The 15,103-nt window shown below is 35.6% G+C and overlaps 1 protein-coding gene across 2 annotated transcripts in view; it reads left to right on the top strand.

The window, feature by feature from the left end:
* LOC106462355 (akirin-2-like) overlaps nt 1-14,875 on the top strand; it is a 31,358-nt gene extending 16,483 nt beyond the window's left edge. For both annotated transcript variants that reach the window (XM_013922273.2, XM_013922272.2), the window contains exons 3-4: nt 11,059-11,130; nt 13,782-14,875. In XM_013922273.2, coding sequence (XP_013777727.1) covers nt 11,059-11,130; nt 13,782-13,792 — 83 coding nt within the window. In that variant the 3' untranslated portion in view covers nt 13,793-14,875. The remainder of the gene's footprint in view (nt 1-11,058; nt 11,131-13,781) is intronic.
* Nucleotides 14,876-15,103: the final 228 nt, after the last annotated feature.

Raw genomic sequence — 15,103 nt, 5'->3', positions numbered from 1 at the left:
ATTTCTTATAAATACCATTTCCTAACATAATTTTCCAAGATATTATAGATCATAATGACAAAAAAACTAAACTTATCAGAAGTAACAGGCTTTATGTTTACTTAAACTACATGCATTTATTAAAGTCATTACAAAGTTTTAAAACTTTTAACCAGTAGTTTTATTGTTGGAATGACAAATAGCAAGACTTGCATTAGCTACTAAGAAAGTAAGCAGCCGGTAGTCATCGGGTTAAAGGAATTGCAGCTTACAGTAGAAAATAATATTTATTTGTACAACCTGACTAACTAACTTCTGTCTAGTTTTATCACTATAAAATTAAGGATGGCTAGTACATGTAGCCCTTGATTAGCTTTGTGCAAAATTCAATAAAACAAATGCCTTTTGTACCTGCTGAAAATAAGCATCTATAATTCTAGGTTAGTCCTGAAAACACATACCCGAAAGATATTTCCAGAATTATATTGTAATTTATAAGTGAATTTTTCTCCACTAAAATGTGCATTTCAGTGAAAAAGAATTTGTATATGACATAGAGGCTTAAGCAGTATTGATGAGCTGTGAATTAGGTAAAATAAGTTACTGCAGATAGAGTAGCAAATCCAAAAATAGATTGCCAAATTTCATAGAGATGCCTTTTTTATATTCAGAGCTCTAGTATGTATAGTTTCACACTTCCAAGATGGTTCCAATTGGCTCACTTCATATTTAAGTATGTTAAACTGTTTAAATTTGTTTTAACTTTGTAAAGTTTTTGGTTTCTGTATTAATAGAATAATATTTTATACAGATGTGGGCAGTTAGATTTCTTGTTTTCAAGGCCTTTAAAGACATATACGGCTTGCACATTTTTGGATTATTTTGTAGATTTCCTAGAATGTTTGTTGTATTACATAAATCCAGACTCTATCTTTCTTTTCTAGGAGATTGAAAAACATTGGATTTAATCCCGAGGATTCTCAATTTCAATACTTGTAATGTCACTCTTAAGAAAGATCTAAAATATAAGTAAAAAAAATCCTTACAAAAATTTTAAAGATTTTTTTGGACTTACCACCTGATGCACGAATCAACCAGACATGTTTGGGGTGAGGGTTCTGGAAAAACTCTTTCAGGATTAAAGATACCTTTATTCTGAATACACCAAACGATTGTCTCAGTCTCTGGAATCGAACGAGCATATCCACTTTCCATTATTCACAGTCTACACTGTTTTATGATTGACTATCTGCAACTATCCATGGCTTTCAACCCAACAAAACACCTCGCTTTTACACACCTTCCAAAAATAGCAAAGGTCCTACAAACTCTATACACAGAAGATCAAAATTCAAGAGATGGTGGAAGTGGTTGCAACAGAGCTCAGATCGGGGCAGATCCTAGGTTTGGACTATTTACTGGTGTGAGCATCCTGACACAGGCACAGCTGAGGTTGAAACAGTGTAGGTGGAAAGCACAGTATAATGTATCTGATGCCAATGAGAAGAATGAAGTTGAATCATGATCCTATGCTATCAAGAGAGACTTATTTTTGTGGCAGTATGGATAACTGAGCATTGTTGAGGTCAGGAATGGTGAAGAGAACATGTACACCTCTATCCCAAATGATTACAAGATTACTCTCTTGTTCACACGTGGGTTGGCAACTTGACCATGCAGATGCCAAATGTGTGGAGGAAAAACCATACACAAATTCCAAGAGGACATCAAAGAGCTATTTGAGCTTAGTGAGATAGATTCCTCTCACAAGAGAGGCCCAGGAAGAATTCTAAAATATCTAGTAAAGAAGCATCCAGCGAAATGTGTTTTTCCAGGCAGAGTGAAATCAGAGCAGAGATAATTCATTTGTGGAAACTATCCAAGACAGTTGCATATTCATCACATCTCAGCTGTCTGTCTTGATGGAGCTTGTGCAGTCCACACCAACAATAAAACCAAGTGCAGGAGAAGAAATTTTCAAGGATAAGTTTAGGAATGATATTGGAAATGAGGGCTTTCCATCTGATTAGCAAATCAAATTCAAAATTACTCAGCTCAAGCATGCTTCTAATCTGTGGATGGTAATGTTGTTCCTGAAGAGTCTGTAATGATTTAATAAATCTTTTTTCACATAATTCATTAGGTGATGAAAGCTGCCCTAGTTTTGCCTCTGAGATCTGTTGTGATCATACCTGTGTCTCCCTGTGATGTCTTTATTTCTCTTTATCTGTCTCTTTTGCTTGCTGCCCTTCTCTCTCTGTGTCTCTCCCTCTCTCTCCCTGTGTGTGTGCTTGCATTGTTCTTCTGTAACAGTCTCTGCTGTCAGTCTCATCTCCCTTTGTATGTGTGTATCTTCCACTTGTCTCATTTCACCCTCTTTGGTTGCTTGTCAAGCACAAGTGGAAGAAGACATGGTTGACACCATATTACTTGCATGGATAAAAGCAATGCATTTGCACTTGTTTAAGTTGTATTTTGAGGGCCTTACAGACAAAGAGACAGAACTAGAACAGTTATTACTCCATGATACTGTAGCAAAAGAAGAGATTTAAGAAGAAAAGGAGTGAACAAGTCCCCAAACATTTTCCAATCATCATTTTTTATTATTATTATTATCACCCAATCATAATTTGGCATTGAATGGGGCACCTATTGCACAACAGTCCCTAATATATACTATGAGTGATTGTCATGGGAGGGATACCCACCCCTTCTGGAGTCTGCCTACTTATCACCTGGTATTAAGAGCATGAGATGTATCACAGAAAACTCTGTGGATATGAGGTTTTCAGATCATTCCCTTTTCGGAATTTTATAGTTTTTTTTGGAAAAAACAGATTCCTGGTATGGTTAGAGGCTATTAACCGAAAAAAAGAAAAACCTGCAATTTTGGTCTGGTTGACTCTTGCATCGGGTGTTAAAACACAAGGTAAAAAGTGTTGTCAGCAAAATGGATTTAAATACCATTTTAATCATCTGAAGAAACTGCAATCCTGAAAAACATTTCAACTGGACAAATTTTCTAGATTCTACAAATCAACTTATTTCTAATTTATCTAGCTATACACTAGATGAAATAGAGAAAAGGGTTTTATTTAGGGGTTTGAAATATTCTTTCGTACCAGGAAAACTTTGGTGTCATAATTATCTGATTGCTTTTTTACTTTTAAGAAGTGTTGTTATGTGGAAACAACATTTCAATCAGTAATACAAGTGGTAAAATATACAATTTAGAGCCCAATAAACTTGAAATGAAACAATTGTTATAAGTGATGAATGCAGGCTTCAAAAATCCCTGGCACATAGTTGCTATTAGTACCTGAAAAGGTCTAAATAGCACCACAAACTTCTCATTTTTCTCCTGGCCAGTTGCTTAAAATTGCTTCTTACTGACCAGAAAAATTTAAAAGGAAGTTTTCACTTAAGCAAAGAGTGTACTTATTGTGTTATTTTAACTCATAATTGCAGGGCATCACAATGTATCATTGCACATAATTAAATTTCTAATAAGCTATTGTCTATCATACAGTAACTAGGTTTGAATACTGACCAATCAAAATTCAGCAGATTATTTTTGTGCACAACATCCAGGAAATAGTATATCACATTTGGCTAGATCTTTAAACCCCTCGATGTGGATTCCTGTATGTGGTGAGGGGACCTCCCAGGGCAGGTTCTGTATCTTCAGTTTACCTTCTCTGGGATCTGAACATCCACCCACGTGTTTGCCATGCGTTGCAACTTGTGAAGGAGAGGAGATGATCCTCATGATTGATTGTTTCCTTGAGAACTGTAACATACCACTTTGGCCTTGAATTCCTGTAGACGGGTGGCCTTCGAGTGGCTCCCCAGAGTCATTTGGCTGGTCCTGTTGGGTTAGGGTCAATTGAGTACCAGTGTTGGGCATTCTCAACAAGTGTTGTGGACATTGTGTCTGATGCTGGTGTTTGGGTATAGTGCTCATGAATGTCATTGTTTAGCACTGTATTGCATCCCCTCACAGAACTCTATGGTGGGTGGGGTCAGTGGGCACTGAATCTTTCTCCTTTTCTTATGGATCCCCTAATCCTTGAAAAGAAAAAAGTAATCAAAAAACAGTTAATAGGTAAGCGACTACGCTTAGAAGATTCTGAACAGCAGTCTCCACCCCATTCTGCATTTGTACCTCATTTTATCATCTTGCATTATTTGTCAGCCAAACCTTTAGGACAAATGTCTCCCTTTTTTATTCAGAAGGAATTAGAGGGGCTTGCTGGCTTTCCAGAGTCAGTGAAGAAGCTACTTTCTGGAGACATCTTGGTGGAAATATCTACAACAAAACACACTGAACTCCTCCTGAATTTGAAGGCCATTGGGGGAATATACCTATTGAGGTTACTCCCATGCTACTTTGAATTTCTCCTGAAGAGTGGTTATTGAGAGAGATTTAAAGACCATCTCTGAGTCGGAGACCCTCACCGGTTTCTCCAGCCAAGGAGTTTCTGCTGTGCGACGCATCTCCACTCGTAAAGAAGGAATTATGCTGCCAACCAATGTTCTTGTACTGATGTTTACATCACCATATCCACCTGCCACTATCAAAGCAGGTTATCTGAACTGTAAAGTACAGCTGTATATTCCTAATCCACTCAGGTGTTTCCAGTGTCAGCAGTTTGGACATTCTAAAGCATTTTGTCATGGTTCTTTGAGGTGTGTTCATTGTGGTGGCAAAGACCATGATGCCTACAAGTGTCAACTGGACCCTCACTGCATCAGTTGTGGTGGTTCCCACCCCTCTTATTTTTGATCTTTCCCTAAGTGAGTGGAGGAGAAAGAGGTACAATGTTTGCTTACTGTAAACAACATTTCTTACTCCAAGTCTCAGAAGTTATTGTCCTCCTATTACATCACAGACGGATCTTTCCATGCCTCCATCAGAGTCTTTCTCACACCATGTGAAGAGTCTTTTGCACTCCATGATTGCATGAGTTGACAAGTTAATGTCTACTTCTGTCTCTGTCCCTGATGTTGTATCCAGTGACTGCTCAGGTCCATCTCCTTTGGCCCAGAGGTGCAGGACCATTATTTTGGTCACACCCTCAGTCACTGAAGTCGCCATCCTCTGACAGAGATTTGCTCAATCAACCCAGAGCAGGTTCCATGGAGGTTGAAAGACCTTCTTCTACTTAAGAAAAATGGCTTAATGAAAATGGCCACATTGATACAGTAGAATTGTCAAGGTTTTCATTCTAAATTGGATGACATTGAGGCCTTGATTGATGCCTATCATCCTGTGTGTGTGTGTGTGTCTCCTTACAGAAAACATTCCTGAAACCTGCTGATACTGTCACCTTTTGGCAGTTTTCTTTATAGCAGAATGACATGTTGTGTGGTGGATGAATACATGGAGGAGTGGCACTGCTGGTTGACTAGCAAATACCCACCTTGTCTGCGCCACTATGTCTGTAGCTGTCTGTATCTCCGTGTGTCGTACCATCACCATTTGTACACTCTACCTGTCTCCCTAAGAGACTTGTGATCAATCAGACCTTGATGCTCTCATAGAACAATTTCTGTCTCCCTTTTTAATCCTGGGAGATTTTAATGGGCACAATCCTCTTGGGGGTGGTGCTGATATTGATGGGAGGGGTCATTCTGTGGAGCATATGTTCTCAGATCACAACCTTTCTCTTTTTAATACTGGTTCATTTGCCTATTTTCATGCACCTAGTCAGTCTTTTAGTGCTGTTGATCTATCTATCTATCTGTTCCCTTTCACTTTTTTCTCGTTTTTCTTGGAGGGTTGACGGTGACCCGTGGGGCAGTGATAATTTTCCTATTATTTTGAGGGAGATTGGCCATGGTCGATGTCACCTGACCCGAGTGCCACAGTGGAAGTTGGAGCAGGCTGACTGGTTCTCTTTCACCTCTCTTTCTCAGAACTCGATCCTGCTGTCTTTAGTCTTCTGTCTCTTAATGACTGCATGGAAGCAGAAAATGATTGTATAATTCAATCAGCTTTCATTCTATCCCAAAACCTCAACAGTTTCCTACGGTATCCTCGTCCTAGGTGGTCTCCTGCTTACCAGCAGGCATGGAAGGCTCAGAAATGGAAGCCCTGGGATACCTTTTGCTGTTATCCCACTCTTTCCAACTGCATTGCTTTCCAGTGGGCCTGTGCCCATGCTAGACAGGTCAGATGTTAAAGCCATAAGAAACCTTAGATTAAGCTCACAACCAGCATCTCTTCTACCACCAGTTCCAAAGTCATCTGGAACAAGATTCAGAAGATCAGTGGGAAGTATGCTTCTCTTTCCATCTTGCTCTCCAAGGGCTGGGAAGTTGCTAATGTACAGAGCATCACCGATACTCTTGGAGAGTGCTTTTCTTATATCTCTTGCACTTCTGTTTCTTCCCCTACCTTCTTGGCCATCAAATCTCGGCCAAAGCGATCACCTGTTTCATTTCAGGCTGATCGTCTCTATGATTATAATCGCTCTTTTACACTGGTGGAACTTAAGCTTGCTCTTCATTGGTCTGGCAGTACCACGGACAGGCCCGGGGACAATGTTTTTTCCTGATGCATGGCACAAGGCTATTGTTCTGTTCTTTTCAAAGCATGGGAAGGATCCCAAAATTCCTTCTTATTATCATCCTGTTGCTTTGACTAGCTGAGTCTGTATAGTTTTAAGAGGATGGTTAATGCTCGTCTTGTTTGGTTCCTTGAGTCAAACAACCTCTTCTCACCCATCCAGTGTGGGTTCCGTTGGGGAGGCTTACGACACTACATGGAGGTTTGGCCTTTTGCGGAACCTCCATTCATATGGGTTGCATGTCTATTTACCCATTTTTTGAGTAACTTTTTACTTGACAGGCAATTCTAAATCTGTGTGGGTTTCGACCGTTCCCATTCTTTCCCACAGGAACTTTGAGTCCTTCAAGGTTGTCTTGAGTGTCACTCTTTTCAGTATCAAGATCAATGCTATCACTGAACAACTTCCTCCTACTGTTGCAAATGGCCTCTATGTTGATGATTTTATATTTCTTGTCGGTCATCAAGCATGAGATTTATTGAGCGGCAGTTTCAGACTGCCCTCACTCACTTGTTGAAGTGAACCACAGCAAACAGTTTTTACCTTTTCTTTCTTTAAAACAATTGCTGAGTCCAATGATCGACCCATCCTGCCTTGGCTTGTTACCATCCTCACCTGTGACATTTCCTTGAGTCATCTGAGAAAGGCAGATACTCCCAATTGGAAGTATCATCTTCTCTTTGCCAAACATCTTTCAAACTGTTCTTCTGTTCCCATTTTCATGGATGGTTCTAAATCAAGGTTCTGCCATGGTTTGTTGAGGCTTGGGGATTGCTAGCAGGATCCTCTTTACAATTTCTGTGTTCAGTGTCAAGTTGTATGCCATTTCTCTTGCCTTGGATCATGTAGAAGCTAAGCAGTACACTGACTGTGCTATTTACATCAACTCTTTTTAGCTGTCTACTGGCCCTGGAGTTCCTTAACGTTAGTTCTCACCCTGTTCTTGTTGATATTTAAGAACAACTGGCCCATTTTTCTCTATCTTTCATTTCTATCCAGTTTTTATGGATACCTTGCTATGTTGGTATTCGTGGGAAGGAGCTTGCTGACACTGCAGCTAAGTCGTCTTTTCTGATGCAGTCACAGCTGTGCCTGTCCCATATATATGGGCTACAGTCCTGTGTTCAAGGCTTGACTTCATGCCAGTTGGCAGTCATTTTGGTGTAAGAAATGTCATAACAAGCTTTTCCAGATAAAACCTTTTGTTGTTCTGTGGCTGTCTTGTTTCTTTAAGGATTGGAAGGAGGAAGTTGTCCTGGCTAGGCTACACATTAGTCACATTGATCCACCAATGTGTTGCCTTTGTGATACTTAAGTCACAATAGCCCACATTATACTGTCGTTCCATCATTATGACTATGAGTGACAGCACCATTTTCAACATGTAATTTTACAGGTTTACCCCTGAAGTTGAATGGTGTCATTGGTGACGGTGACATTATACGACTTGATTGTGTTTTTCAATTTTTACAGGCCATTGGCCTTTTTTATTTTATTTAAGTTTTTACATGTTTTGGGGCATTGTGTGTTTTTTAGGTTGTTTTCTTTTTAGTTTTTGTAGTATTTTATTATATTATTTTTTACTGGTTATTTGGCACAGAGTCCTGTAGTTTTGTGTCAGTAAGTCCCAAACAACCAACCATTTTAAACAAATGATCTAACATGTTTGGCGTAGTGCCATAGAAACATTGGGTGACATGACACAAAGTAAACAACATTTAATTCCAAGTTTCTTTAGGTGCTCCACTGCTCAGTCTACCCATGATCCTGACCCAAAAAGACAGACTAACATGACCCAGAAATAAAGTCAGCTACCACTAACTCTATAAACAAGGTGAAGACAGACCTTCAAAAATATTTATGCACAAAGAAGCTGTGCCACGTTTTAAACTAAAAAATGAAAAATAATTAATATCTCAGTTGCCAAATGATCTGTAAGCTGGGTGCTCTTGCTGCAAGTCAGCATAGTCAGCTATGCATGGAAAAATAACTAGAAAAATAAGAAGTAGCTAGCTGGCAACCAGTAACAGCAGCCTACTGCTTGGCACAAATGTAAGCTAACCAGTAGGATTGAGGTGCTGTAATCAAACTGATGTTACAACTTGTAGTGTTTATTAGTGAAGCTATTTTGCATCATATAGGTTGTTTCTTGCAGCTTTGTTATAGTATGAAACAAATACTTAAATTCAAAGTAAAATTTCTATAAAAAATAAAGCATGGTTTTCACTAAAATATCCATGGAGTCTTCCACCTTGAATGATTTTTTTTATAATTCACCTCAACAGTTTTCTGGTGGTTTCTCAGGGCCAAGCAACCTAGGCATTAATGAGCTTGCCTAAAGAATAGCACATTTTCTGATTGTTGAGAATCCTGTAGATAAACAATTTTGCCTCAATTTCAGAAGGCTATCTGAAAACTTTGCTGGCTTCTACATTTCTAGAAGTTTTTGGAGCCCTGGGTGCAGAAATGAGTAACATTTGGGGGACAGGCCCTGAACTATCTTGGCAATTAAATATTGTTGGAATGGATAGGATATGACTTTGGGAAGGATAGTGACATCCATTAAATATTTTGCAAGGTTTACTGATCCCAAGATAATTTAGCCAGAGAACGTATCAAGACAATGGCCCTCTCTTATAGTGTGGCCTACATATCTGGTACAAAAAATGTAAAGCATACCATGAGTGCAATGCACACCAAAGCTCCTCAGTTTCAGTTGAAAAACTTTGTAGGTTGTTTACTGGCCAGAAGTCATAATCCAAGAGGTTGTTTCAGTGATGCTTACTTGCTGACTGACTGACATTCAGCAATGCCTTCTGATAAGCACATTCAGAAGTTACTAGGAATGTGAAAGCAGCAGTGACTTGTTTAATTTGTTACAGGGCATGATGTAATCATAATATCTGTGAAAAACTATTTTAAAATAAAAAGCTGTAAATAATTCAAGGATAAACTTTTAAAAGGGTACCAAGCTATACATAGTTTTCCATATGTAAGTAATTCCCATGATCCTCACTTCTGGTCCCCATATTGTATGGCAAGCCTTGATAAGTAGATGAGCAGTAGATACCAAAGATAAAAATTGGTTATTTTCTCAGTAACATTATGAATAAATTGAATAGCTGCAAAGAAAGTGTCAATACACAATATTGGGATACATTAGATGATGTATGTAAAGTGAGATATTTGGATAAATTTAATGTAATACAATAAAGATCCATAAGAGATCGAGAAACAAGACTGGGGGAACTCATTTGTATGTGTACGTGTTTTTTTTATTTCAAACCTCAACACATACAATGTACACTTACAATTTGAAAATGTACAAATCATAAAGTTAAAATAAGCTCTAACTGCATGCTACTTACTGCTAATAAAATGGTCTGTCTGAACACATTTTGTTGTGAAGTTTGCTCGGATCCATGTTAAATCCTTCACGATTTATTCTCGCAAGCCATAATACGTTCCTTTCTGTGGACAACTTTTTCAATCTATTGTTCTTGATGGTTAATAACTTGTGGAATGTCATAAAATCATCCTATAATATCTCCACTATCACAATTTGCACCATTGCCACAGAATACAAATTGATAAAAAATCTTATGTTTATTTTCTTTGCACGGTTGAATGAAACGTTGAAAAGCTTGCTGCACAAGTTGGCATTATGGGTAATATTGTGGTGTCGTAGGAAAACTATCTATTCATAATGGCACCAAGGGAACTGAAATTTCAGAGTCTGAGACCATTTATGACTTCAGAGATTTATTTCACAATTTAACACCCTGGAATATATTCAACATTTAGTGCCTAGCTACTGCACTGTGTATGATTTATTTGGCAAGGTGCATGACACACTTCAGAAGTATATTCACAAGACACATGAAGAAACCTTAGAGAAGGGCTGGCGAACCCATGGCATGTGAGAATATGTTCTTGGCACACAGCATTCACTGCTGTCCCACATTTGTTTTTTAACCCAACCAATATATATATATATATATATATATGAAGCGTATATGGGCACAGGAAAGGACTTCTTCGAATGTTATCAACAATTTGGGCACACGCTCTCAAAAACTTTTGCCAGCCCTGCATTAGAGAGTAGTGTTACGACAGCGGAAGTCAAATGATCATGAATGAAAAGCCTGAGTTTGTTCGAGATGCCCTCTTTTCTAGTATATAAGCCCGGGGAAATGGAATTGTCTGGTTAAAATGAACAGTAGTCACGGTAAGTTATTGAGATTGTGAATCGCTGTGATTTATAGCGTGTATTATAAAAGTCATTAAGTTGAAAGTGACGGAAATACACTGACAGTGGAATTTCTGTGCACTAAAAGTTTGGATCGAGAAAGAATAAACTGGTTTAATCAAGAAAGGACTTGTATCGCTGAAGTTCCTCAGAAAGAATTTCTACCGGAAATTAACAAACAAGCAGATAAAAAATACTAGCTGTTAACTTTAATGGTTTAATCTGTGAAATTAATTGTGCTGTTTTCATATTTTCCAGAACAATATGATACTTTTGTGAAATTTACATATGACCAAATGCAAAGGAGATTGGAAGCTGAAACACCTAGTTGTAAGTACAGTTTTTTGGTTATTCACTTCTCCTTTATTCCTCTAAGGGTGATGAAATTCTTACCTAGGATCCCTTTTTTTTATTCATTTAAAAGAAAATACATAAGAATTATTCAAATGAAAGAAGGAGATTAAGATTTATTGGTACTTCTAATAATATTTGAATGTGGACCTTTCTGTGCATTTAACATTATGAAGAGATAATATAGTTTTAAAAAATTCATTAGAACAATATTGAAATATAAAAGAGCATTTTTTTTTTACATTTGGGCTTATATATTGTTGGTTTCTTCATTCTAATCACTTGTGTTGCCTGTCAATGAATAAAACAACCTAGTAAATTTCAGTTTTTTTTTATCCACTGCTTCATATTGTCAAAATTTAAGGGTGATGCAATAGGCAAATTGAATGTAGTTGAATAGTGAACAGAAGTAGTAGTTTTCATATTTATTTTTCACAGTGAGTACTTTTCATCAGTTTGTTATACAGAATTAACTTTACTAATTTCTTTTTTTTTTCTAGTTCTGATCTGTATAGTTGACTTTTAATTATATCTAGTGTAATTAATCCTGCTATGAACAATGTTGCAGAATTTTATTTGTTATCCAGTTTGTGAAATATGTATTGTCTATGAGATATTATTCATATTCCAGCAACAATTGCATTACCATGAGCCTGTTTTTAACTCTTTAAAAAGAAAATTGGTAATTTTTATATTTTAAAACACAATTTAAAGAAATTAACATAAATAACTGGTGATAGTAAAATGTAATACTTTGGTATCTCGAAATATTTTATAATATTTAAGGCTTGGCTTTTTTATTATTAATATTCGTTCCACTTATAAAAATACAATCATTGAGGAAATTGTAAATTATGATAGCAGAGATAAAGCACTTACTGAATTGTACTTTCACGTGATAAACTAATTTTGCCATAATTTTTTGTGATGTGTGTAGAATTCAATGAATTAGCCCCTCCTCCTATTGTTTTTTGGCTGCACTATTATTTCTATTTGATATATGAAACAAATTATGGTTTCCCCAGATTTTGTCAAATTAGTGATTTTCTTTAGTATTTTGACAACTGAAGTTGTTTTTATAAAAATCTATATATTTATATTATCCATCATTTTATTTCATTGTCTCTCAACTATACTGCAATTTCATATGACTTCCTTTACATTAATTTGAAAAACACAGGTTGAATTAACAAAGTTGAAAACTAATTTGAATATGTATTCCTGAGGCTATGACATATCTCTCTTTCTGAAGCATTGGAGTTATTTTGAAATTAAGCATGAGACTTGATTAGTGAATAAAAATTAGTTTTCATGGTATATAATGTATGTAGTAAGCTATACTTCGTAGATTTCTATATGAATAGTATTATTAACGGTTTGCTTAAAACTAAACATGAAAAGATTGAACTTGTATTGAAAACATCTTTCTCTAATTCTGTTGCATTATTTTGCTATTTTTAACATTCAAAACCTTAACAATTATTAACTTTTATCAAACATAATGCAAAATAGAAAATATAGTAACGATAAAAACTCATCAAATTAAAATAAATTTATTGTTGAACATGAAAGCATTTTGGGCAACAGCCTTTCCTTGAGTTTCCAGTGAGAATAAAACTTTTAATAGAAGATTTAGGTTGAAAGAAAAAAAGAGCAAGTAACCTGTGGCTCAAAGGCTTGAGAACAAATTCTTAAGCTACAAAAGAGCTATTGAAGTAACATACACAAAATAACAATAATAAGAAGAAACATACAGAAAATAACAATAACAATAATAGCTATTGAAGTAACATACACAAAATAACAATAAATTATTCATTGTGTGTGTATTTATTTATATATATATATATATATATAAAAGAAAGAAAGAGTAGAACATGAATACAAGCAACAGTGTAAGGACATGAATTCAATGAGAGAATGAAGTGTGCATCAAGTAATATTGTTCAAAAGGATGCAAAAGTAAAAGGTATGGGAACTTAATAGGGGTAAAAATGGACTGTGGAAAGAAATGACCAAACTACTTTTATATAACATGTTCAATATTTTTCAAGTAAGGAAACCTGCAGCATAGAATTGCTTAGCTACATTAAGGTCCACAATTTTATTGCACTGTTAGCTTCCAGAAATGGAGATACTATTCAACTTCCAAAACTAATACTAATGACTTAAACAAATAAATTAACTTTTCATTCTCAATCAAATTTTACTGTTATTTTGTAAATGATAGTTCCTACATCATTGAACTTGTACTTAATGCCTCACATTATTGCATGGCATTGATCTCCACAGGTTTCTTGGAAAAATTATGTAAGTTCATTTCTTGTAAATATCTGAAATTTATTGATGTTAATATGTTGGTTGTATTTTGAAGTAACAGTGTTCTTAAATTTTTTAAATTTAAATTAATGTTCATTTGACATGTGAAGATTCCCAATATTGACAAGTGGATTTTACAAGACAGATGTTTAACCTCACCATTTATCATTAGGTTCAGCTTAATTTTACATCTCAAAGTTTCTTGGAGGTAAACATAACATTGTACAAAAGGCCTATCAGTCTACATATGTATGTATAAATTTCAGTTGATGGTCGGAAATATTATGAGCAACTTGCTTTTATCTTTACAGACCTTTCGTAAGCTCCATAAAGTTAAGGTCATGGTGTTGTGATCCCAGCAAGAGTGGCTATGAAGTTCTTTTGAATGAAGTATGAACTGAACTAAGATGTCAAGACTGAGTAATATGTACAGCACATTCTGAAGAAAGATTTGATTGATGTGTGGGACATTGTGATATTCTTACCAACATCAGACTCGTCAAAGTCAGATGATTAAAATGCAGTATTTATCCTCTAATTGTCCTTTTTACATTAATACTGTATTTACATTGTGTGAATAGTAAAAATCAGCTTTAGGCCAGGCTGCCTTAAAGCTTTAAGAAACTAATAATGAACTCCATTTTGTTCTGGCTGGCATAACTATGGTAGCTGTAGGTATAATAGGTATAAATGTGTATGTTTATATAAATGGAGATCCAACTAAATATGTCAGGTTTGTTACACATGTACGAGTGCACTTCTCTAAAAAAATATTTCTTCAGTTTTAATCAATTAATGAACTTCATGCTACACAGAAAATGACCTAATTGTATTAAAGCCCAGAGCTTATATAATATATTAGTGACAAATACATTCAAAAGTAGGTATTTAGATGACAAACCAAATAACAGGTTTGTGGATTTCATTATGTAAAACAAAAAAGCAAATGTTTCAGTGAAATATTACAGTAAGTTTTCATTGCATAAAATTTAAAGTATCAGTCAGAGTTAGGAACTTGTCAGATTTTACTGCAAGTACTTGTAAAGCAAAAGATGTAATAGCTGATATATGAATGCACAGCAGTTAATTCATGTGACTGAAACAAGCTCTTAGATGGAACAAGAAGAACTGGTGTAATCTCAATACAGAAAAATTGTTGCTTAGTGTAACATCTATGTAGCAAACACCATGGGAACCAAGTATCATGTAGAGCACATGAACCCTATCCTTCACTTTTCACTTTAAATTATAATCTTCTAGTTAGGAAGCTAGAAAAATTGATGAATACTTGTGCTTCTTTGTTTTACTGTATGTAATATTTTCACTTTCAACTGTGTGTTTATGTAGTGCTTTTTACAACTTTGTATTAAGAATATGATCGTAATAAAGCTTTTCTTAAAATGAATTAACAAGAATAATGTTCTTATTTTTACACTGTTCTTAGTTGCTTACAAAATACTTTAATTAAAATCATTTTCTGGAAAATTGATTTATTAAATTGAACACAATATTTCTGTCAGTTAACAATAATTTTTTAATTGTCGTGGAATGTTCTTCTGAAATTAGTTTGGGATAAATGAACGATATATAAATTATAGTATAATAGATAAATGTCTGTTTATAACATCTATAC

This window comes from Limulus polyphemus, unplaced genomic scaffold (genome assembly GCF_000517525.1).
Source record: "Limulus polyphemus unplaced genomic scaffold, Limulus_polyphemus-2.1.2 Scaffold1149, whole genome shotgun sequence".
NCBI lineage: Eukaryota > Metazoa > Arthropoda > Merostomata > Xiphosura > Limulidae > Limulus > Limulus polyphemus.
This window is presented reverse-complemented; position numbering and strand designations above follow the sequence as displayed.